The sequence below is a fragment of the Recurvomyces mirabilis genome (assembly GCF_035927965.1).
Source record: "Recurvomyces mirabilis strain CCFEE 5264 chromosome Unknown scaffold_25, whole genome shotgun sequence".
NCBI lineage: Eukaryota > Fungi > Ascomycota > Dothideomycetes > Mycosphaerellales > Teratosphaeriaceae > Recurvomyces > Recurvomyces mirabilis.
The window spans coordinates 130,734-154,589 of NW_027041959.1; the positions used below are offsets into that span (position 1 = coordinate 130,734).

The 23,856-nt window shown below is 53.9% G+C and overlaps 8 protein-coding genes across 8 annotated transcripts; 3 read left to right on the forward strand and 5 right to left on the reverse strand.

Moving 5' to 3' along the window:
* Positions 1–1,678: 1,678 nt before the first annotated feature.
* Positions 1,679–3,301, forward strand: LTS14_008352 (uncharacterized protein; the record flags this gene model as incomplete). Its single annotated transcript, XM_064841040.1, has 1 exon — positions 1,679–3,301. One exon carries the CDS (start codon positions 1,679–1,681, stop codon positions 3,299–3,301), a length of 1,623 nt encoding a protein of 540 aa, XP_064691300.1.
* A 244-nt stretch (positions 3,302–3,545) lies between these two features.
* LTS14_008353 (uncharacterized protein) lies at positions 3,546–5,365 on the reverse strand (the record flags this gene model as incomplete). Its single annotated transcript, XM_064841041.1, has 2 exons — positions 3,546–4,037; positions 4,091–5,365. 2 exons carry the CDS (start codon positions 5,363–5,365, stop codon positions 3,546–3,548), a joined length of 1,767 nt encoding a protein of 588 aa, XP_064691301.1.
* A 1,359-nt stretch (positions 5,366–6,724) lies between these two features.
* OST3 (oligosaccharyl transferase subunit ost3/OST6) lies at positions 6,725–7,878 on the reverse strand (the record flags this gene model as incomplete). The annotated part of the gene is made up of 4 exons (XM_064841042.1): positions 6,725–6,906; positions 6,961–7,316; positions 7,374–7,474; positions 7,528–7,878. 4 exons carry the CDS (start codon positions 7,876–7,878, stop codon positions 6,725–6,727), a joined length of 990 nt encoding a protein of 329 aa, XP_064691302.1.
* A 240-nt stretch (positions 7,879–8,118) lies between these two features.
* LTS14_008355 (uncharacterized protein) lies at positions 8,119–10,077 on the forward strand (the record flags this gene model as incomplete). Its single annotated transcript, XM_064841043.1, has 1 exon — positions 8,119–10,077. The coding sequence occupies one exon, from the start codon at positions 8,119–8,121 to the stop codon at positions 10,075–10,077; it is 1,959 nt and encodes a 652-aa protein (XP_064691303.1).
* Positions 10,078–10,367: 290 nt separating this feature from the next.
* On the forward strand, positions 10,368–11,767 carry SWD3 (WD domain protein; the record flags this gene model as incomplete). Its single annotated transcript, XM_064841044.1, has 2 exons — positions 10,368–10,680; positions 10,743–11,767. The coding sequence occupies 2 exons, from the start codon at positions 10,368–10,370 to the stop codon at positions 11,765–11,767; spliced, it is 1,338 nt and encodes a 445-aa protein (XP_064691304.1).
* A 408-nt stretch (positions 11,768–12,175) lies between these two features.
* On the reverse strand, positions 12,176–18,233 carry LTS14_008357 (uncharacterized protein; the record flags this gene model as incomplete). The annotated part of the gene is made up of 2 exons (XM_064841045.1): positions 12,176–12,568; positions 12,621–18,233. 2 exons carry the CDS (start codon positions 18,231–18,233, stop codon positions 12,176–12,178), a joined length of 6,006 nt encoding a protein of 2,001 aa, XP_064691305.1.
* Positions 18,234–19,099: 866 nt separating this feature from the next.
* LTS14_008358 (uncharacterized protein) lies at positions 19,100–21,303 on the reverse strand (the record flags this gene model as incomplete). Its single annotated transcript, XM_064841046.1, has 3 exons — positions 19,100–20,168; positions 20,228–21,131; positions 21,189–21,303. 3 exons carry the CDS (start codon positions 21,301–21,303, stop codon positions 19,100–19,102), a joined length of 2,088 nt encoding a protein of 695 aa, XP_064691306.1.
* Positions 21,304–22,231: 928 nt separating this feature from the next.
* CRH1 (transglycosylase) lies at positions 22,232–23,480 on the reverse strand (the record flags this gene model as incomplete). The annotated part of the gene is made up of 2 exons (XM_064841047.1): positions 22,232–22,308; positions 22,388–23,480. The coding sequence occupies 2 exons, from the start codon at positions 23,478–23,480 to the stop codon at positions 22,232–22,234; spliced, it is 1,170 nt and encodes a 389-aa protein (XP_064691307.1).
* Positions 23,481–23,856: the final 376 nt, after the last annotated feature.

Consider the following 23,856-nt stretch of genomic DNA (forward strand, 5'->3'; position numbering starts at 1 on the left):
GATCTAGGAGGGTCTTGAGGACATCCGAAAGCCCGAGGAGGTGGCCAGTGGTTGATAGTGCAGGTGCTGTGCAGAATAGCGGAAGGGGTACTTACGTGATGGAAGAGCTTTGAGCAGCCACAACGCGCGTCACTGCCAGCACAGCAGCAACAGCGTGTAGTCTCATCTTGCTTGCGGTGACGGATGTGGATGAATGGTGGAAGAAAAGACAATGCGGTAGACTGAAGGGTTGGTTGGTCGAAAGGGCTGAGCGAATGACGGTGCTGATGTGCGAGCTGGATGCAGAAACGACGCGAGCTTTTGAGGCGCGTCCGATGCGGGACAGTGCGACTCGGGCGGGAGCAGCGGGTATGCTCCCGTGTTGGAAGTGAGGAAGGTACGACCTGAGACAGGCCACGAAGGAGGAAGTCGCGATAATGTGCGAGCGTAAGCCTTGATATCTTGTTGCACATCATGCAGCTTGGGACACTAACAAGAGGACCGTCTTCCCATGTTCTTCGCTCTCACATTGATCGAGACGAGTCTTTCGAATATGAATGTGATCTCTGTATGTGCAAACAGATAACTCGAAACTGGCCTGAGCGGATTGGTTTGCATGAAGTGCTTTCCCGTCCGAGCAATGCAGTCTTCCGTCTAGCGTGTCCGTTTGATCGCATGGTCGTGATTGCCCCTCAACCATCGACAGCTTGAGGAGCCAAGATACGGCGCGGCGCGGTTCGTATGTACATCATGCAGGCTTTGACTTCTCGAGCCAAGTCTCTCACCGGCAGGCCACCTCTGTCTGTTGAATCAGTAGTATTGGGCATCAGAGACTGCTTGTGAGATTGAGTGCTTTGTTTCACGTTACACTCATCTCGTTCGTGGTACTTGGCTGTGATCACCGATCTGCAGCCCTACGAGTGCTCCTCAAGGGCTCGTGCTGCCATGTTGCCGTCTCATGACGAACGGACATCATCAAACTGTGAATCGGATATCTGATGCGATGCCGCATTGCTTCCGTCGACTTCGAAGCAGGTAATGCAATAAAGGGCGATATGGCTCCATTGTCAAGGCATCCATGCGGCCTCATTGCCTTCATTCTGGCCAAGTGTGCACGTGTGCACGCTGATCACAAGATGCTGCTGGCAGGTCATATAAATGCTTTTGTACTTTCGAAGCTTCTCCATGCTATCAAAATCAATCTTGATGGAGTCAGGGCGAAGGGAAGAAGACGAAACCTGTGAGTAGTCCTGAAGAGCGCCGAGCTTCATCATTATTCAGCCTGCTCGATACACGCCCAGTTATTGAGCACGGCTCTTCTTCACCCACAATCTTGCTCCACATTTGAGCTCGCGTGGGCTATCTGATGAGACATCATTATCACGAGCAGGCGATACCGGCGTTGAAGAGCATCTAGATACACAATATCGACATATTTCAGTCTCTTAAGATACAGACATCTAAATCTACACCACAAATTACTCAACCCACGATCGCTTGCTGCAGTACCAGCGCACTGTGCGACTTCGAAGCACGCGAGCCCGCCGACGATATCGATGCGCCCTCCACGATGAACGGATATCAAAGCCAAGCCTTCGCCAATGGTGTGAATGGCAGCTCACATCAGAGCCGACACTCAGTCGATTCATGCACACCATCGCAAAGAAGCAGCATGCAATTTGGTACGCACGAGGCAGCGATGCCGATGGCCGTAGCGGGACCTTCACGACCATATAATGGAATGCCTGGAGACGTCGCTGCTTTCGGACCACTCGCCATGCCTCGCAGCCCGCCCAAGAACAAAAGTGAGTCTGCAGCATACACACAGCCGGTTCTGGGCGAGAGACGGCTCAGACGGAGCGCAGACACACAACATGTTCCTTGCAAATTCTTCCTTCAAGGCAACTGCCAGGCCGGACACTCATGTCCCTTCTCCCACGATCTCGAGTCAACCATGCGACCAGTGCCTTGCAAGTACTTTCAGAAGGGTGCCTGCAAGTTTGGACGGAAGTGCGCGCTTCTACACATCACACCAAACGGCACAGTAGTCAACCGGATGCCACCAGCACAGTACATCCCGACTCCAACACACCCAGGTGCACCAGGACAAATACAACAGGGACCTTTTGCACAAGTCCCGCCTGGTCTGCTAGCTCAAGGCTTTGACAGGGATGGTGCACAAGAGTATGAGCAATATCAGTACAGCGGGTGGCATGGATATGATGCACCCATCGACATGACTCTCACCTCGGCTTCACCACAGTATGGCTCTCCTCTGCAGAATGATGGCTTCGCTACATCGCCGCCTCAAAGAGGGTTGTCAGTGCTAGACGCGCCCCTGCCCAATTCTTTCGACAGCAACGGGATCTCTATGGCTGCACGCAATGGTCCATTCGCATCGTCAGTGCCTTCACGGTTCGGCATCGACTCACCCCCGGCTTCATACCCTCGCAAATCACAATTCGGTAACACGGCGTTGAGAGACCTGCATAGCTCAGCATTCGGAGATCGTGGCATTGACGGACATCTGGCTGGGCTAGGGTCATCTCCACCAAGCGGTCCTGACGAGCCACTTACCTTTGCGAAACGGCCCCTACACTCGGACATCCTGCGCTCTTCTGCGAGACAACCGATGATGTCGGCAAGTCTAGGCACAAAGCATTTCATGACGCCATTCGAGCAATCGGACGATGAAGACGATGGCGGCGAAGCTCGGGAAGACCTTCTGCCTGCTGCCTTGGTTCGTGATCTGAAAGAAGATGATAGCTCGCTTGATGGCTCGCGGAGACGCAAGGAGGACGAAACTCCTGCGGGCTTCCTATCCGCTGCGCGTAGAACGCTCTCCAGTCAAGGCACGCCGCAGGACAGCCGGGTAGGCAGTCTGGGGTCAAGTCCGTCGCGGTACTCGAGCATGTTCGCCAAACCCAGTAGTGGCGCTAGCGAGACCAACGGTCTGGGCCATGTAGGGTCGCCACTGCGCAACACAGGTCTTGCCAATCCGACGGGATCCAAAGCCAACGTCAGCCCACCCCAGCAATCCAGCATGAGTGTGCTTACCCAGGAGTTCCAACGCGCCAAATTGGATCCCACTCGGCCCGAAGCACAAGTCAACGGCGGCGCTATGCGTTCTCTATCAAATGGCTCGACTGTACGAGGCAGTCTCGATCGCGGGCTAAGTAATACCAGTGTCAGTAAGATTGACGAAGAGCAAGACCTTTTTGATATGGAAGGCTTTGGAGACTTGACACGTAACGTTCAAAAGCCGGTACCAAACGGTGAGATGAGTTACGGTGCGATCGGTGCTCATCGTGCAACTAAATAGAGCGAGCTGTTGATGGATGAATGATAGTATATAAAAACTACTAGCGATGGCGCTATGATGGGATGATACCCGCACATGAATTGGACGACTTTTACCAGCGAGGCGAAGGAGGAGTTGCTTGTGTATTGTTTCGGAGGCTCAAGGATGACGTGTGACAATACTTCTTGGTATATAGTGTATGTCCAACACCTGCTTCTTGAATGCAAGATCCACCTTCAACTCAGCTCCTCCAAGGTGTGCTCTCTCATGCAAAGGTCGGCTGTAGCTGCCCTGTCGTCCTCTTGATCACTCTCTCCGGCAGCTCCGTCTCGTATACCCACCTACACCACTCACTAACTACCCTTCTCGTATCAGCTGGATCAATAATCTCCTCCGCACTAAACATGTTCGCCGTTCGCACTGGATTCATCAGTCGCCTGTACATCGTATCCAGCTCTCGATACCTCTCCTTCCTCGCCTCGAGACCCTTCTCTTTCTCGATCTTCCTCAACTCTGCTGCATGCCCGACGTCTATGCCGCCGGCGAGTGGTAGGCTGCCCCATTCACCGCTTGGCCAGGCTACGCGGAAGTGCGGGTCGCGACATTCGACCATGAGGCCGCCGGCTACACCATAGACTTTACGGACGAGGACATTGAATAGCGGAACTGTTGTGCTATAGTATGACTTCCAAAGTTCTACTCCCCAGCGCATGGTGGCGGTCCGCTCGGCGACGGTGCCGATTGCGTAGCCTGGCACCTGTTGGGAGATGTCAGCAAGGTGGGTGATTTGGTATCAGACGGCGGTCTTACATCGACAAATTGCAGGATAGGTATGTTGAACACATCACAGAACTTCAGATGTCTTGCGATCTTTTGCGAGCCAAGCGTATCTAGAGCACCGGTAGCGACTTCGGGATTGTTAGCAATAATGCCCACAGGCTTGCCACCGAGCCTAGCAAGACCAACGATAGTCGTCCGACCCCAAAGTGCACCTATCTCGAAGAACGATGAATTGTCGACAATAGTCGTGATCATCTTCCGAGCATTGTACATCCGTTCCCGTTTCCGAGGTATCAGCGTCCGCAGCTCTGGTGAAGGGCGATCAACAGGGTCGTCAGAGGTCACAACAGGCGGGATCTGGGTGCCGCAGTTGGGAAGGTACGACAGCACGGTCCTAATCTGACGGAAGCAGTCTACTTCGTTTGCAGCAAGATTGTCTATCGTACCATTTGTACAATGCACGGCTGGACCACCGAGCTCGCTGAAAGATAGACCTTCCTCGAACGTGGCGTTGGCGACGACTTGTGGTCCAGCGTTGAACAGAGATCCTACATCGCCTGCCATAACAGAAAAGTGGCACACGACCAGCCGTGCTGCCCCTAGACCGATAGCCGTCCCTAAAGCGGCTCCTAGATTAGGTATGCCAGCGTTCAGCTGCTGGATGACCTGGTGCGCTCCGTCCATAGGGGGTATATATGCATAGCCGTTCGTCTCGATCGTTGTGACTGACCCTCCACCCGACGAGCCATCGACAAGTTTGATGTTGGGAAGCTTGAGTCGCAAGGCCAACTTCTCCATGTAGACTGTCTTCGCGAACAGAGCTCCATCAGCATGACCAGCACGGATCGTGAAGTCATCTGCAGAGAAGCATATTCGCCTGCCGTCAAGCGTACCAAAACCATTGATGTTGTTGCTGGGCTGGAACTGCTCGGCCTCTTCGGTCAGTGGGCCAGTCTGCTTCCACTTCACTTTGCCAGTCACGCTGCCGATTTCTCGGAACGATCCTTTGTCGAGAAGCTGGTCGATGCGATCCCGTACCCAGAGTTTGCCTGCCTCTCGATGTCGAATGTAGCCTGTCTTCGAAGTGTCAGGGTTAGCAGCGAAGTCGCGCAGCTTCTGCAATTGTCCAAGAACATCGCTGTAGTCTGCTGGAAGGGCATCGTCCTGTGCCTTCCGGCGTCGACGACGTCCAGATCCTTGCTTGCTTGCGTCTAGATGTTCGGAGACTTGGGCTGCTCGAGACGCTGCTTTCTCCTTGGCATCCTTTGACGATGACCGACCGTCGCTCTCATCATCTCCGCCCATGGTGGCCAGATGGCGTGATGAAGAGTGAAATGTGGTTCAACACGGCCTCCTCAGCGACGCGTTTCACTTTGTGCCGAGGTTGATATGAGGTAGAATCGTCCCTCCTCTGGTCACCACGGACATACCCGTCGCTTACCGTTCTTGCCCAGATTCGCACTGGTTTGTACTATTCGTCTCATGGAATCTTCGAAGGGCTGAAATCGTATTCTGAGCTTCTTAGTCATGCTCAGAGAGGGAAGGAGAGATATTTGGAGAAAGCCCACCACGCGAGAACAAGGCTTCGATGATGACTGGACGCTTCGCTCGAGAGTGCAGTGTGCAGGCCGCAAAGAGCTGTCCTCCTGTCGTCCTGCCAACAAGCGGTGATCGTGACCCGGCTAGGAGTGATACAAGCTCTCGATGTGATGCTGGAAATTGATACGCTCTTTATCTTGCATATATTTTCCTGCAACCAACATGTCTCATATATTGCAGATGCTCATAATGCCCTGCTCATCTCACTGGGCAGTCGTGCGTATCTAGATCTGTCCCTTGCGATCGAATGAGCAACCCCTCGTTTGCTGCGAGGTCCGACGTCAGCCTCATACCAAACTTCCTACTCCTTGTCGAAAGGAATGGTCGGCGCGATTGTTCCTCCGCTCCAGCCAGGTCCAGTCCGCACGGCACAAACGTCAGATATTCTTTCAGGGACTGCTGAGTCCATAGCCAAGCGCTGCGCGTCGAGACATTATTGTTCTCTCTAGACGGACATTCCAAAATACAACATGAAGCTACAGTCATTCGATTCTCGCAACAAGGCCTTATCGTAAGCAGTACTGTCATGAATCCTCCACGCCTCCGCGGACACCGCTCATCCGAAGGACAGTAGCAAGTGGTAGTCATATGTACGTCCGACTCTGTTGTTAGTCGAGCGTAATACGGACGCCATATTGGCTGGACCTACATGAGTTGAGACCACATCAGCGATGTCGAAAGCTACAACTCACTGAAGTCTAGCATTCATGTGGCGAGCTTGACAAAGCGCAGGACGCATGACACGTCGACGTGCAGCGGATATGAAAGAGCCAAACTTATGCAGCTCATTTTGTTCGTACGTGGTACCGCGACATATTACATCCTCGACAGCGTGGACTCGGGAGCCACTTGTATGCTCAGCCGGTATGGGGCCGTCCCATAAGCACTCTATGATCTTTGCTCTCGTTATCAGGCCGTGATTGATGGTCTGCTACAGCTGAGTGCTGGAAGAATGGCCCCTCAGAAGCAGTCCAGTGGCGTGCCAAAGTCTATGCTCCTCTAGTTCAGTCCGCTAAGTATACAAGATCTTCTTCTCTTATTCGGACCACGGTCAAAGTGCAGCCTCTAGAACGGCGGTAGCCAAAACGGATATCCACCATTCTTAATCCTGAACACACTAAGCAGGAAAGAGTACATCCCGAGTATCACACCACCCCAAACAAAGACAGCAATCTGCTGTGTACGAGCATCGGCCATGCGAGGGACCTTCAGAGCCAGGGAGATAGTCGCGAAGGAAAGGACGCCATCTGCTAAAGATTAGCACAATTTCTCGAAATGCCCTTCCCACATGCAGAACTTACACATAGCAGCCACAATCTGCGTCTCCAACCCAAACTGATTCTGGAACCCACCAGCGAAGTAACTCACACCACCCTTCCCGTCACCGGACACGTAGGGCACCTTCCGGATATGATTGAACATATGTCCGCTCGTGAAGAGTAAGACGGCGATCAAGCTTACAGCAGCCCACAGGTTGCGGTTCTGGATGACCGGGAGGATGTAAGGAGCGGCGACAGTGGCAAAGGTGATGAAGCCGAGGACAGCGGTGATGGCTACTCCGATCTTGAGGAAGTTGATGGGGCGTACGAATTGAGGGTGCGGGATGGAGGGCAGTTGGCGGGAGAGCCAGGAGTGGATTGGCTCGGCTTTGTTTGTGCTGTGGAAGGAAGTATTAGCCCAGCATCAGCTACTCAGTCTTATCTTGTCTACGTACCCAGACGAAAAGTCGAAGCGGACAGGAGCTCCATCAGGCTTCGCATTGGGGCCAGTGGTTGGTGGGAAGAGGAGGAGTACGGGTGCCGTTTGCATTTGTAGCTGAGGTTTCTAATTAGCCCTAGCCCGTGCGTACTATACCACGTCCAACCTACGCTCTGGAACGTGTTCTTGCCATCCAAGAAATCCAATGTGGTGAAAAGCAGCCTGCCTTCAGCGTTGCGATCACCCTTGGCCCACTGCTTTCCCAGCATCTCCCATTCTGGCTGGAACTCGTTGCACAGGTTGCAGCCGAAGCGGGCCTCCAATGCTGTCAGCAAAACAGTGATCGAATAGTCGCGAGGTCCTTTCGTGAGCTCGGCGTAGATCTTGTCGTCAATCTTGACAGGGCCGCCAGCTGACAGCTGTTTCGAGTGGTAGGTCTGGAAACGGTCGCCAGTCGCTGCCTTTTTCGCACCAAATACACCCAGTGGCAGCAAGGCCGTCAGTGCTTGTAGGACTTTCATCGTGGCAGTTAATATGTGCAATGGCTTGAGGAGGGCAAAGGCAACGATGCATCTCTCCAGCTGTCTTGAGCAATGCAATGCAATGCAATCGCGGAGTGCTCCCGCGTCTAGCCCGAAAGTGGTTAGTACTTGTTTACGTCGATGTAAATAACACAGCAGACCTTCGACAATCCGGATGCGCCACTACATAGATCTGTATACTACCGCAACATAGCGCACCCCGAGCATACGCCTGTCATCATGGTGCCCGCACCGACATTCGCGCATCTTGCGTGCGATCAGTCACTCACGACCTCGGCATTGGAGCTCAAATACGAGAAAAGCACGCATTTGGTCAACATACTCAGCAAAGACGAGGACATCCGCCGTCTACGATTCGATGTACATATCTTAGAGGACGACAATGACGAACTCCGCGAGCTTCTCGCGCAGGAAGAAGATCGATCAGACGCTTTCGAGAGACTGGTCAACGAAAACTTGGCACGCGCTGAAGATGCAGAGGCACAGCTTCAGGAGCTGGAAACGGACCTGCGACAGAGAGAGCAAGAGTTGACGAGTCTGTTGGCCGAGAAGGACGCGTTGAAGCATAGTACGCAAGATGCGACGGCGGCTCTGACCGAGAAGCTGGCTCTGACGCGTGAGCTGAGCGCGCTGAAGCCGGAATTGGCGCATTTGAAGGCGCAGGCAGCGAATACCGAGGAGCTAATGACGGAGAAGCTGGCTCTACAACGACAAATCACGAATGTGCAATGCGAACTCGAACATGCCAAGCGCGAAGCACAGCGTGCTCTGGCCAAGCGCAGGAATACTGGTGTCGAGATTGCGCAGGAACTGCAGATGGATGATCTGCGGAAACAGCTTGCGAAGGAGAAGCGTGCCCGTGAACGCGCCGAGGAGGCTGCGGACGTGTCGCAAAGTGATTTGAATGTCGACGAAGTGCGGAAGGAATTGACTCGAGAGAAGAGAGCACGGCAGAAGGCTGAGGAGCAGCTTGAGGAGGCACAACAAAATACCCAGATTGAGGATGTGCGAAAGGATCTTCTGAACGAGAAGAAGGCAAAGCAGAAGCTCGAAGATCAGCTTGAAACTGCCCAGGCTGAGCTTGAGGGTCAGAAGAAGGCAGTCGCTCGTGCCTCAAAGCGTGCTGATGGGAACGCGGCGGCCGACGATCAGGCTGAGGATTTACGCAACGATCTGGCGAAGGAGAAGAAAGCTCGTGCTGCAGCCGAGAGAGGTGCCAAGCAAGCTTCGGACGAGTGGGAGTCGCAGAGGGCCACGCTCGACGACAAGCTCAATCAGTTCCGGAACAAGCTTCGGACGACCAAGGAGAAGCTGAAGGAAGCTGAGACTGAGCTGGCGACTGCCCGGGCGTCTACATCTGCTCCAGCACCAGCAAAGAAAGCTACCGCGGCCAAAGCTCCGGCTGCGAAAGCACCAGCCAAAGCGACCAAGAAACGCAATGCCGACACAATGGACCAAGACGCCACCCAGCTCGGCACACCAGGTGACGGACCAGCAGCCAAACGTGGTCGCAAAGCAGCAGCCGTAGGCGACAAGTCCACTTTCTCGATAACGCCATTCCTTAATAGGACAATGAGCGCTGCACCAGAAAGTGGCGACGAAGAAGAAGCCGCCTCGCCAGCGGCCAAGCAACCGGCCAAACAACCTCTCGCCACCCAACCAGCCAGCAAAGCGAATGTTCAGCCCAAGAAAGCTGCTGTGCAGCGTAAGCAGAAGGCGCCAATGCTGGAGATGGTGACAGAGGAGGCCGAGGACGTCCACACGCAAGGACAAGAGAACGCCGGCGCAAAAGCGGCCATGAAAGTCAAGACCAAAGTCGCCGATGGACCGGACGACAATGGCGGCGCGAAGAAGAAGAAATACCGCAAATCCATTCACGAATTCGCGACCTTTGACGCTGAACCCGAGATCAAGAAGAAGCGGAAACTGGGCGGGCTGGGCAAGACTCTGTTTGATGAGGAGGAGGAGACTGCTCCTAAGGCTATGCCTGGTCGAGCGCTGTTTGGCAGTAAGGGGTTTGGGGCGTTCGGTGGTGGGATGGGCAAGAAGACGGGTTTGTTGGGCGCGGCGAAGAGTAAGATGGGGAGTACGCTGCTGACGGCTATGGATGGGAGTGGATTCCAGTTCTCGCCGCTGAAGAAGGGGAGGAGAGGGTTGGATGACACGTTGAGAGGGTAGTGTGGTGGTGCGTGTCGTGGTGCTCTGGGTATTATGATGTGAGCTGCAGGTGGGGCATGAGGTGGTTTTGTAATGGCGTCTTGGGCACGATATCCTGTGGCAGTCTCGTAGTATACCATTTCTTATCGTTCAGTGTGCTGTCTCCCATCCCTAGTGTCGTGCTGAAGGCGTTGTTTATGTTATCTTTCTCCAGGAAACGCGCTCGAGTCATTTCGCAACGCGTCCCTCGCTCGACCTCACGTGCCACAAATTATTCCTCATAATAATAACCTTCAGAAACACACAACATCATGAGCATCTCAACTCCAGACGCGCCCCGTCGCTCACCCAAGCGAAAGCGATCAGAGTCAGAAGACACAGGCGTACCACCACAATACGATGGCGCCGAGGACAGCGCCGCCCTACAATATGCCTACGATGAAGAGATGCCGAGTGAACTCCAGTCGCCGGAAGAGCAAGAGCAAGAGGGTGCGGTAGCGAAGAAGCCTAGACTGGAAAGACCAAGAGAGCTCAATTACGTTCCTCATATGACATTGCGTGGGCACAAAAGAGGTGTGGCTGCGGTCAAATATTCGCCAGATGGGAAGTGGATCGCTAGTTGCTGTGAGTAGTAAACCCACCTCACATCACTAAGCCACATATACTGACCATCCTAATCAATACAGCCGCCGACGCGACCATCAAAGTATGGGATGCGACCACCGGTGCCCTCGCTCACACCCTCGAAGGCCATCTAGCCGGCATCTCCACCCTCGCTTGGTCCCCCGACTCCCTCGTCCTCGCCTCCGGCAGCGACGACAAACTAATCCGACTCTGGAACATCTCCACTGGAAAATGTCTCCCTTCGCCTCTAGTGGGCCATCACAATTACGTCTACAGTCTCGCCTTCTCGCCAAAGGGAAACATGATAGTCTCCGGTTCCTACGACGAAGCCGTTTTCCTCTGGGACGTCCGTACCGCGAGGGTGATGCGGAGTCTACCCGCCCATTCGGATCCAGTCAGCGGGGTGGATTTTGTGCGGGATGGGACGTTGATTGCTTCTTGTTCGAGCGATGGGTTAATTAGGATCTGGGATACGGGGACGGGGCAGTGCTTGAAGACGCTGGTACATGAGGACAATGCTCCTGTGACGAGTGTGAGGTTCTCGCCGAATGGGAAGTTTGTGCTGGCTTGTACGTTGGATTCGTGCGTGAGGTTGTGGGATTATGTTGATGGGCGGGTGGTGAAGACGTATCAGGGGCATAGGAATGAGAAGTACTCGATTGGGACGGCATTTGGGGTCTATGCTGCGGAGCAGAACGAGGTGCGGAATGGTGACGAGGACTCGGAGGAGGATCAATGGGCTTTTGCAGCCTGTGGGAGTGATGACGGGAGGGTGCTGTTATGGGACGTTAGCTCGAAAGAGGTTCTGCAGGAGATACAGGGACACGAGGGCGCGGTGTTGGGCGTGGATGTGAGTGGTCAGACTCAGCAGCTGGTCACTTGTGGGCTGGATAGGACCATCAGAGTCTGGAAGAGGCGGCCAGTCGTGTCCGCCACAACGAATGGCAATGGTGTTCATGTGGAGGACGCAGCTGACGTGCCTCCACCGCCACCGCCACCACTTGACGATGGCCCGTCTGCGACTGGCACCCCTGCAAACGGTACACCAGCAGTAGGAACACCTATTGCATCAGCAGAGGAGAGCTAGATATGGTACCTAGCAAGAACTTTGAAACTGCCTGCATGAGAGACCCCGAATGGCTCCTGTGGCTGGTGATACAAACACAGGTGTTTTCGTGTGTTGTCATTCAATCTATCATACATGGCCAGAACAAGATACGCCATCGCTACCCATACCATATGCTCCATCCTTCCCATCTAGCTCAGCCGCGACAAATTCGAAGAATCCTCAACACAGCGCCACCGCTCACATGCTCGCTCGCTAGCTCGCCATCAGGTCCAAGAGAGTGACAAAAGACTCGCATCAACGCTCATGCTGCCCATCCATAAAACACCTCGCTCACAAGAGCCGCTTCAGGAAGCAGTATTAGACGACATCCACCAGTGCAAGGCCACGCCTCCGCCCATCACGTCCATCTTCTCTCGCCACGTAGCCTCACCTCCCCGCCGTCCCCTTCCTCTTCATAAACTCATGCGGCTTGCTTGGATCAACCGGATCCATCGTCCCCATCAAAACCTGACTCAACTCCTTGAAGTCCACCGGCTTCGTCATATAGCTGTTGAACCCGGCCTCGACACACTTCTGATACACATCGCCCAACACATTCGCGCTCAACGCGACGATCGGGAGGTAAGGGTACTTGTGTTTCTTCTCCCACTTCCGAATATCCTTGCAGGTCTGATAGCCGTCTTTGTTGGGCATGTGTAGGTCGCAGAGGATGATGCTGTAGTGGCCGTGGGGTTGGGAGAAGACTTTGTCCGTGCATTGGACGCCGTCGAGGGCGGTGTCGACTTTGATGTCGACTTTGCTGAGGAACTTGAGGATGACCTGCGCGGTGGATTAGTAAAGAGCTGAGGATTGTGGATCTGTGAGAACTTACCATCTGATTAACACGGTTGTCCTCGACAAGCAGTACGCGCTTGTCTTTGTTGCCGAGCCTTTTCTTGAGTTCCTCGAATACCTGCTTTTGACTAACGGCGACGGCTTGTGCGCTGTCCTGGTTCCGATCTGTGCTCATTTCACGTTCCTTCTGCGGATCGAAAATGACGGCGAAGCGTGATGGCTTGAGCGGCTTGAACACAAAACGGAGCTTGCGCTCCTTAATGAGAGCGTCGTAGTCGTACTTGGGAGCATGTTCCATGATCTTTTTGCGTTGTGCCAGGTCGCTGATGATGACGATTGAGGTAGCCGAGTGTGGTGGAGAGGAGAGTATCTGGTCGAGGAGGGCGACAATGTCTCCAACGTCCTGCAAGAAAGCGACAACGTGCGTGAAGATAACCGGAGTATCACCACCCAAGATCTTCTGACACTCTAGCAGATTTTCACGCGCGGTGATCTGATGTGGTATGTTCTTCGGGAGTGTCTGGTCGATATGCTGTACTGTTGCCTCGCGACTGTACTTCAGAGGGCACACCACCATGATCGAAAACATTGGTGGGACGAGGCTACCACCTGGTGATACTACTCGAAGACCGCCAGGCACGACTGGAGTAACCAAAGATGCCGAGTTCGACCTCTTGCTTTCCTCTGGTAGCGACAAGCTCAGTGCAGGGCTTGCAAAAGCCGCGTTCGAGATGTACGACGAAGCAGACGAGCGCTCGGACTGCAGGCTGTCTGTACGACCAATCGACTGTGATGAGTCCGAGCCTACTGAAGATACCGAAGGTGAATCTCGAGCCACTTTCGGCACCAAGAACGGCGATGGAGTCTGAGAATACTCAGGTAGGAATTTCGGCGACGCTTTCGGTTGAGTAGCTGCCTGAACACCAGCTTGTGGAATAGATTGTGCTTTCGTCAATCTGGCGAGCGGCGTTGGCGTCCCAGAGACACTGGGGGACATTGGCAGTATCGGCATACTAGCTGCAGGTCCGGGTGTCGGTGGCGCCGCTGGTGGCTGATCGTGTCTCGATGGTAGAGACGTCTGTACGAAGAAGGCGAAGGTGGACCCTTTGCCTGGCACACCCCTAGCGCTCATGTCGCCGCCATGGAGTTGTGCAAGTTGGCGTGAGATGACAAGACCAAGCCCGGTGCCACCATGTTGACGAGTGCTACTGCCATCAATCTGGCTGAAGCGCTTAAACAAATGCTCAGCCTCTTTGTCGTTAAAGCCGCGACCAGTGTCGACGATCTCGAATTTGATAAGCTTCTCGTTCCTAGCGAGTTCGCGCTCTCCTTTAGCCATGACACTGCAGCGCACGAAGACTTCGCCCACTTGCGTAAACTTGATGGCGTTACCAATAACGTTGAGTAGAATTTGTCTGATCCGGAATCGATCGCCCTTGACCTGGGCTGGCACATCTTCCTCCACGAGGTAGTTCAGCTCCAGGCCTTTGTCTATGGCCATCGCTGAAGTGAGGTCGTTGACTTCTTCGATCAATGCCCGGATATAGAGCCAATCATAGTTCAGCTGAATCATGCCTGCCTCAGCTTTCGAGAGATCGAGAATGTCATTGATGAGACCTCGAAGACCTTCAGTACTCGCACGAATAATGTTGACGTGCTCCATCTGCTCAGAAGAGAGGCTGCTATCAATCAGAAAATGGACCATACCCATGATGCCGTTGAGTGGTGTTCTGATTTCATGCGACATATTGCTCAGGAAGCGTGACTTTTCATCCATAGTTTCCTTCAAATCCCGCTCCAGAGTTTTGTGGTCATTAATGTCGGTGCATGTACCATACCAGGTTTCCTCTTCGTTAGCTTGCTGCACCAGCGGCTCCGCAAGTAGCACACGTACGAGATGCCACCGGTAGTCGCCCTCCTTCGACCTGAGTCTTACTTCCGTGGAATAGAAAGGCTTGCCGTCCAAGTCTCTGGAGACCTTCAGTATGCCTTTACTTGCGAGTTCGGATAGTTTCCGTTGCGGCATCACCGAAGCTGGCGAAGAAGACGAGTCCGAGCTGTGAGCAGGTCTCTCGGTTTCCGATGATCCACTCGAAGATGCTGCCGATGCTGTGTTTGCACGGCTGAGCTCTGGCGGCAGAGAGGTAGGCACTCCGATGGGCTCACCAGTCTCATCGTCGAAATTCGGGAGCCTACATTTGACAAGATCATCTGGGTGAACACAATCGACAAAGCCGAGACCAAGTGCCTGAGCCTCTGTCTGTCCAGAGTAATGGAGCCATTGGCTATTGCAGAATATGACCCCCTTCTTGCGACTGACAGCGAAGACTATCTGCGGACTCGAGTTCGCCAAGGCGCGATACTTTGCTTCAGAGGCAGCCGTCTCTTGCTGGCGAGCAGCGTTCGTCTCTGCGAGATGCTGCTCGTGGAAGTCCATCATCGTACCAATCCAATGAACGATTTTCGAACGCTTGTCCTTCAGTGGCGCAGCTCTAACATAAAACCAGCGGAAGGTACCGTCGAATCTCTCCAAGCGAACTTTCTGTTGCAGCTGCTGAACGGTGCGAAGCGACCTATGCCAACTCGCCATGAACTCGGTGCGGTCGTCGGGATGAATGGCATTCCAAGGCTGGCTCAATACTTGGCGTGGCTCCTGCCCACGATAGATGAGGAATTTGGAGTTCACCCATGAGAGCTGGCCAGTATCCGGCCGAGCAGTGAAGATCTGTACTGGAACAGAGTCAATGATGGTCCGGAGTAAGCGCTCGGATGGTGGAGGCATGTCTTCGCTGTACGAAGCCTTGCGCCCGTGCCCGGCCACAGTCGTAGTAGCTCCTCCAGCAGCCCCAAATGAGCTTTCCAGATCAGCACCGTAGGAGTGCAGAAGCGAGTGCCGCCTCGCAGCATCTGCCTCGGACTGGCCTGCAAAGTGCGAGACAGAGTGATGCATCCCTGGCCGCGAGGGCGAGGTAAGGTCCGAAGCATGTGGGGGGCTTTGTCCTCTAGCAGATTGGGCAATGGATTTGCCGTCCTTCGAGGTAGCGGCCGTGCGAGCTCGATTGTCGGTTTGTGGACTTCGCATCTCCTCCTTTTGGCCCGGAGATACTTTCCGACCAGCTTTCTCCGGGGGAGGCTTGACTGGCATTGCGTGCGTCAATGCATGCTGATTACTGCCGCTTCGCTGCGAGGATCGCTTCTTGGCCTCAAAGTAGTTGTCGACCATTTCAGAGCCAGTCAATGCTGGCGTTACGACGGCAGATTTGCTCGCGCTCCAGCCATGTGCGGCAGGATCCCATCCAGGTGTACCAACGATTGAGCTTGTTGGACTATTTCTGGATCGCCCAGAGTAGTCAGAGGTACTGGTCATGCTGCCCGACACTGATCCCATTGGTTCTTCAAGCTCGGCGTCCATGATATCATCCAGCGAGGTAGGCTCAATCGTCATTGGGGCCCTCCCTAGGTGGTGACCTGACGCAGTCCTACGATGGCGAATACTGATCGCTTGCGGATGTGAGGCAGAAAATTGTTGCGCTGTCGCGAAAGATGTTGCGAGGTGGGGACCGAGTAGTTTCAGCGAGTGAGTAAGGTTAGGTGGGTATGGTATGGTGGAACTTAGCACAGACAGAATCGCAATAGGTGCCTTGCGCTCCATATCCAGGGTGTTACTCCGTAATGGTGGTCCTGGCCGATCGGCTGCTTGTCGCATCCTAAGCGACTGCATAGGCTGAGAAAGTGATGGATGCACCAATGGAATGTGAATCACAGTACTCGCATGATCAATCCCAATCGCTTCGACCTGGCCCAATTGAGAGTAGTCTCTCGGCGTGCCTGTGACAGGGTTGAAAGACTCCTCCACCTGCTGCTCCTCCGAAGCGAAGAACGGGTTGGTATCTTCTTCCTGCTGTATCGCAGGTGAAGGTGCTGGAGATTGTGCCCAAGGGGAAGTGGGATACTGCTCGTACTCTTCGTAATCTCGTCGAGGACCGAACAGATTGTCAGCTACAAATACGCTCCTATAATTTCCCAATAGCTGAGCCGCTTCCGAAGTGGTCGTGTTACCGGTGGCTACGCCACGGCCCATACTGTTTTGCATTGATGTTGCAGATGGTGTGGAGACAGATGCCTCCGAGGTGTAGTCTCGCGTTACAGTGACCACTTTCCCACGTTCTAGTACCCTATTCACCCCTCCAGACTCAATTAAGGGTCGAACTTCATGATCCAGGCTTCGCAAAGCAGGAAACACTTCGGCATACGGTCCTGCATCAATACCACCTGCTATACTACTAAAATCCGGGTCGCTGAGGGTGGCTTGGCCCAAAGCAGCACTCATGGAAGATAGTGATCGCTGCTGGCTTTCTCGAGGATTGACCATGGCACCAGGTGCATGTGTCACGGTACGAAGCGGCCCTTGCGGTCTTGCGCCCGCTTTCGGCAGTGCACCGGCCGTGGCAACATTCTGCGAATCACGTCCGGGAGTCGGACCAGCATAAGAGTGCCGGGCTTGGAGATTTGGTCGCAGTCTTTCCGGGTGGAGTTTTTGCATCTGGAAATCGCGTGTCGATTCCGTAGACGGTCCTCTGAACACAAGATCTGGTCGCTGCAAATGTGCAATCTGTTGTTCGACTACACCATGTGGCACAAATTCCTCACGTCCGTTCATGCTGAATGTAGCTCTCTGACCCCACGGCACATTTTCGATGTCGGTCGGATCCAGCGGTGTGACTAGAGTTACACGATCTGCCTTGTAGTCATCGTGCATAAGATTAGTCACAGTCGCCCACCATTGCTCCAAGCCCGGCTCTGTGTTCAACTGCAATACTGTATCGTAAAGGTTAGGCGTGGGGAATCGCGGATCCTCTTCGCCTTGATATCCCCGTGCTCGTGGCACAAAGTCAAAAGCACCAGCTGCTGGCGTACTACCGCCAGACATGAGGTCGCTGGAGGTTGTACCTGGTGTCTCCAGGTCACCATGCCTTGCGGTAACTGTAGGCGACAGACTCGTGAAAGGCTGATGAAAGTCTGAAGACCACGTGCGCGGTGTTCCTGGCACATAAGGGAATGGGTAAGAAGGGGTGCGCAAGGGCTTCCCATCAGCCGGAGTAGGAGGCAAACTGGCACGAACCGTCTTCGCCGATTCTGTCGATTCGGTAGATACGGTCGACAGTGGGCGCGTCTGTTCCACAGGACTGGCAAACGCATCATTCAGCGAGGGAGAGATTGGCGCGTTCTCCTCCTTGATGGAAGCAGGTCGTTTCGAGCCATAGCTTCCACGTTTGCGTTGCTGCAGCATAAGCTTGGCATTGACAGCCTCCTTCAGCTTTACCAATCTCTCCTCCTCCGTGCCACTGACCACGCGCATGATATCTGGCCGTGGTAGCTCATCACTTATACCATCTCCACCGCCAATCTGTACTTGCTTGCCTCCACGCGGAGCGCTAGCCTTGCCACGTCGGGCGACACCCTCCTGTCCTTGCGCAGCCTGCTCGAGTTCTGATAACCGTACTGGAGGTGATCGCACCAGGTTGGGCCGAGGATATGACTGCTGGTCTGTAATTTCTGGTCTCGAAGGTCGTCCAGTCGGCGTTGGCTCTGTCTCTTCGTTCTCTGAATCATCGTCAGACGGTGGAGATGCTGCTACCGAAGACTTCATCGCGCTGTCCAGCCCTCCTCCTCCAACACTCGCAAACACAGCCGATCATGAACTGGGTCCAGCGCGCACCCTACAGCGATACGTGGAGTCATCAGCTAAGCGCGCGAAGGTAATCGTTGTGTCTTGCAGACCCGGAGAACTAGCGCGTAAGACACACTGAACGTGAGGTGCGCTTCTCAGAAAGATGACGTAGGGGGTCAAGGGCATGTGCTTCCGATTGAAATTAGGCAAGTCAGGGTCTGCGGTGTAACGTCCGAGACAGCCATGGTCCAACCAAATGTTCAACCCACCGTTATTCAATATGTTGGCCAAAATACATTGGTTAGTCTCGGCGAGCGGCACTTCTGCGAGATCAGCACAGGACCTTGTTTACGCGAGCTACGCTTGGTTCCTGGACTAACAATTATCGTGAGCCAGTGCACTTTGCATCGACCGCGGCACTTCAATCAGAATGTTTCACGCAGCTCTGTCGTGTCGTTACGAATCGCAAGGCCGGCGCCTACGACACGACCCAGTGCGGCTCTTGTTTGTGGCAAATGCAAGAGATCTCAACTATTAGCAATGTCATCCCACGTGTGATCGACACGTCCCTCTGCAGACGCACTACCGCGATTGTTCCATGACATGGACTTGCTTGACTCGTACAAACCATGTCACTGCTGCAGTACAGAGCTGGCTCGGGTCCCAGGAACGTATATGCAGGATTGATCTATTGTTCTTTGCCGTGAAACCCACACGCTCCACGGTACTGCTTAGATCTTTCAACCATGTGCTACGCAAGGTACGATTCTAATCAATATTTCATGACCAGCTGATTACCTCCCTGGCATACTGTCCTCCAAGTTGTCTAGATGGGAAATATCGACTTAATGCAACAGAGCATCGAGCGGCTGGCCTAGTACACTACACTGCGCGGCGTCTGGGAAAGGCCTCATGGCACCGTTCCACTGCAACTCCATCATTTCTGGCTGCTTTGCATTCACCGCATTCCAAGGACCGGCGATTGTGGTTTGGCGGAGCGTATCCCAATAGCCTCGAGCAGTGAGGAAGGCTGGGTTCGGGTTTGGGTCGAGCTCCCGTGCAAAGGCAGTCCAGTAGTCGACCGTCAGCTGGGCGAACGGGATATCGTACTGATCACGCTCCGGAAAGCCACTTCTAGCGAAAGTGCCAAAGCTGATGGACAAGTCTCCGGCATGGCATTTGAAGTACTCTAGTTCGGGATCACCAGCAGGATGAGTCGAGGTGACGGGAGCCTGACACGCGCCGTTCATGTTGTAGCCCGGATCTTGGTAAGTCCTGTTGAACTCGAAGAACCATGTCTTCGGAAAGATGCCAGTGCTCGCTGCTGCAATGATAGTGTTCTCGTCACTGCAGTGGAAGCCGCCATCTGTTGCAATACGAACTGTGGTATTGAAGACCTGGTTGATTAAAGTGTTGTTGTTCGATGGTGTGCTGCCCAGTGGGAACTCATCGAGATGCGTGAGGATGGCGTTGAGCTCCGCAGTACTGTAGCCTTGCGAGGCGGCGAGATCCACGATACTCTGTGTGAGATTCGTGGTATCGAAATTTGGGATCAGCACACCCTCTTCGTCACGGTTGACTCCCGAGATGACTGGGACAGAAGAGATGTCCCTCCCAGCAGCGCTAGCATTGAGATTGATGTAAGAGCTCGTAAGGTATGTACCATCAATGACTGGGTAGTTGAAGTTTGTGGGTAAGTTGATCAGAGCGGTCGCATTGTATGCCTGCAAGCAGGCAAGCTGATTCGTCGTCGTATTGCAGCCAGTCTCACGCAGGATGGCATTGGTGGTCCGATTCACGGCTTGAGCTACTGGCACGTAAGGCTGATAGTAGTTGCTCTGCATAAGGGCGCCACGGAAAAGACCAATGGCCTTTGGCGAAGCGAGAAGGGCTTGCACACTTTCGGCACCGGCACTACAAGACTGTCAGCGAAGCTCAACGATCGACCTATGGGGTATTGCCGCCTCACTCACCTTTCGCCAAAGATCATCACTTTTTCTGGATCGCCTCCCATATATGAGATGTACTTCTGTATCCACTCAAGCCCGGAGATCAAATCCGATATCCAATAATTGCCATTGTGCACCCCATCGTCCAGAGCCAGGAAGCCAAGACTGTTCAAGCGATACGCAATATCAACGACGACGACATCGCCACGAGATGCCTGCATGCTGCCATCATTCGTGGGGTTGCTAGCGGATCCAGTAGCGAAGCCACCACCATAGATATATACCATCACAGGCTTGAGGTCCTTCTTGGCCGGCTGCTCGGAGGGTAGACTCGTGGTCCAGATGTTGAGGAACAAGCAATCGGTGCTGCCGTTATTGGGAGCTTGCAGACACTCCGGGGCGGGATTGAGAGCGTTGTTGACACCAGTAGCATTGGTAAATACGCTCGAGTACGTGAACCTCTCCGGCTCCTCGGCGAATCTTACACCCTCGAAGCGGAAGGTATAAAAGTCTCTATAGCCAACCAGAGTCTGCTGGCCAACGGCCTGCGCTACCTGGAACGGAGCAGTCGTGTTGGCGAAAGTGCTGTTCGATGGTGTGGCGCTCTGTGTACACAAGGCAGGTAGCTGAGAGTTGCAGTCTACCGTATGGCATTGACCCTTGACATCAATGGCCTGACATTGTGGCCTACGGTGGTGATGTTGCCATCCCGATGGTAGGGTATCTGCAGCGATCCAAAGCAGCTGATCGGCCGCCAAATGTCCAGCGAAGACCTCATAAGCTAGGGACTGATTCAACCCAGCATCGAAGTTCTGTACGTTAGGCGACCAAAGCTGTTCGCTCAGAGCCGAGCAGGCTTGTTCAGCGGCACTGTAGGGCTTCCTTGAGCTTAAGAGGAGTGTTGCGCTGGTTTTGGAGGCATCACTGACTAGACGATGATAAGTGAATGCTTCAGAGCGTTCTTGGATCCTTCGTCATGCCTTACTTCTTAGGTTGTTCTGCGCCAGAACAGTAATATCGCCAAGCTGTGCAGTCGATGGCGTCGCACTAGCCGTGGCAAGCAAGCCAAGCAGCGGCGTTAAAAAGAGGAAGGAACGCATCTTGGCAACAAGCACACCTGATCTGCACCATCTTCAGAGCCATGCTGTACTTTATACGTTCTTTCTTCCCTGATGCTCACCAATGTGCCGTGACCCGGTCAATGGGCGCACTCGTGAGGAGTGCGTCGAGGTACCGGCTAAATGTGCGAAAACTCCACCTGCCGTGCCGTTGAAGAGTTGTCGTCATGATCACATATGGTTAGCAAGCTGAAAGGAACGCGAGATATTCTTCGAAGGACAGTTGTGAAAGATTGCGGTGGTAGATGCCGTTGGGAGATTGTCGTCGAGGCTCTTTGTACCCCCTCTTCTCCATGGGGTCGTCAACCCTACAGGCTGATATTAAGGACTTATCCAAGTGGTCGATCACCCAAGGCGACTGCTGCTGAAGCATCCGATGTCTGTAGTAAACGTGAAAGGGCTGTGGAGATGCCGTAGGGCTCGAAGCAATGCATCCTCGTCGATCATGCTTCCTAGTGCTATATACAGACCTATAGCCAAGGCCGTTGTCTATCCCTAACATCCATGTCCATTTACCCCCTTCCATGCACACTGCACTCGCTATGCAAGAAAACAAGCCAACGCCAACGCTAAGCTCATCGTACAAATAACCAGCATCACATATCGCAGATCCACACCACTTTCCCCACGCACCCCAGCACTCCTCGAAGCCGTGGGCGTGACCAACCCAGCCGTACTCGACTCAGCAACAAGTCCATTCCCAGAACTCATTCCTTCCTGATTTCCACTAGGCGCACCACTCTGCGTGGTAGCGCCTAGCACCTGCCCGATAGCAAAAGGCGGATTGCTGATCTGGCAATTAGACGGATAAGCAGTCGTGGGAAATCCTCTGATATCCCAGCCAGTTGACACACCAACAGGTACAGTGGCGGTCATGAGAAAGCCTCGAACGTCGTAGGATGTGACTATCTCATATCCGGAAGCCGAACAAGAAACCAGCGGTGAGGCCGCCGGCGATAATGCAGGCGAGGCGGATTGGGACGTCGACTACGGAAACCAAAGTCAGCTGGAAGTTCATTTGATTGTTTATAGCGCACTAGGCAGGGGTTTTAGGGATGGTGCTTACTGACAGGTGCAGCACTAGGAGGCACGACTTTTCCGGAACCATTCACGGTCCATCCAGATGGGAGGCCGGGGTATGTGGTGTATGTCACAGAGGCGCTTGTGACGGTCGAGACGGTCCAGCCTCCGGAACCGGGAGCGGTACATGTTGAGCAGTCGGCGTGTGTGCCATCGAACGGTATCACATTGCCGGACGAAGTCGAAGTAATAGCTGGTGCTGCAGTGTCGGTACCAGATGCAGCGCCGATGTTGCCGTTCACACTCCCGCCAGTCGATTCAATGGATTGCCAGTTACCGCTCATGTCGCCATAGGTGTATTGTTTGCCGGTCGAGTAGTCGGTCACAGCAATGTTCTGAACATACATCGTGAAAGGACCAGCTGCGTAATTCGTGACTCCTCCAGACCAGGCGATCGTGCCTTGAGGGTTTGAGGGATCGCCGCCGGACCAGCTACCAATCTTGACCTTGCAAGGAGTTTGTGGGTATTGCCCATGTGCGTCGTTGAAGCCAAGCACTCGTACCGTCGTTCCATCGATCTGCCACACAATTTGCTGTTCCGTCCACTCGATCGTATATGTATGCCATTGCCCTTGCGTGTTGGTGACAGCATGCACAGCCGCTCGATCGTATGTTGTCGTCTGACCTTTTCCAAAGTAATTGCTCTGCACCTGATCATTGGCTCCTCCGACCCATTCCCAATCTATCTCGTCCAGATCATCTGACTGCAGTACGCTTGAACTGACAATACCAGTCCCCGGGGCTGACTTCATCGTCACAGAGACCTTGCCAAACATGATGTACCAGTTCGATTCGATCGTTGGCGAGTCGCCCGATTTGGCGACGGTAAAAGCTGCACCATTTGAGCTGTATGCGACGTTACCAGAGGATGTGAACTGATTCGAAGCGCCGCTCCTGAAGTCCGCTGTTATTGATGTGCCCAACGCTGGGTCGGGTTGACATCCGCCTTGTGCTGTTGGGTTGCATTTCGTGTACGTCTGTTGTATCGACGGCTGCGCAAATAGTAATGCGGACAAGGTAGTAAGCGTCGCAATGCGCAAAGGTAAGCTCATGGCCAGGAAGTCTCTGAGTGCGAACATTTCGAGGATGTCGTGCCTGAGAACTGTCGTGAATGATTAATTGCTCGATGGAGCGTGGCAGTTAGTGTCTTGCGGGAGGAGAATTGTTGTGCGAGGGAAAGGACGGATGGAAGCGTGCATGCAGTGAAATACTTAGTGTAGCCACCCAGCCTCTCGTTACAGTACGATCACAGTATGACGATGCCAATCGCTGCTACGCATTCAGCTGGTCGCTGCGTGGTGCTTGCATGGGTGTGGCGGCTGTGGTTGGCTACTGTGTTGGGAGAGGTTGGTATTCCGGTTGGCAAGCCAGCCACCCCCGGCTGCTGACTGACGACCGCTTCGGATACATCCGCCGCTAGCATTTCGCTTGCAATGACTCGAATTTCGGAGGCCA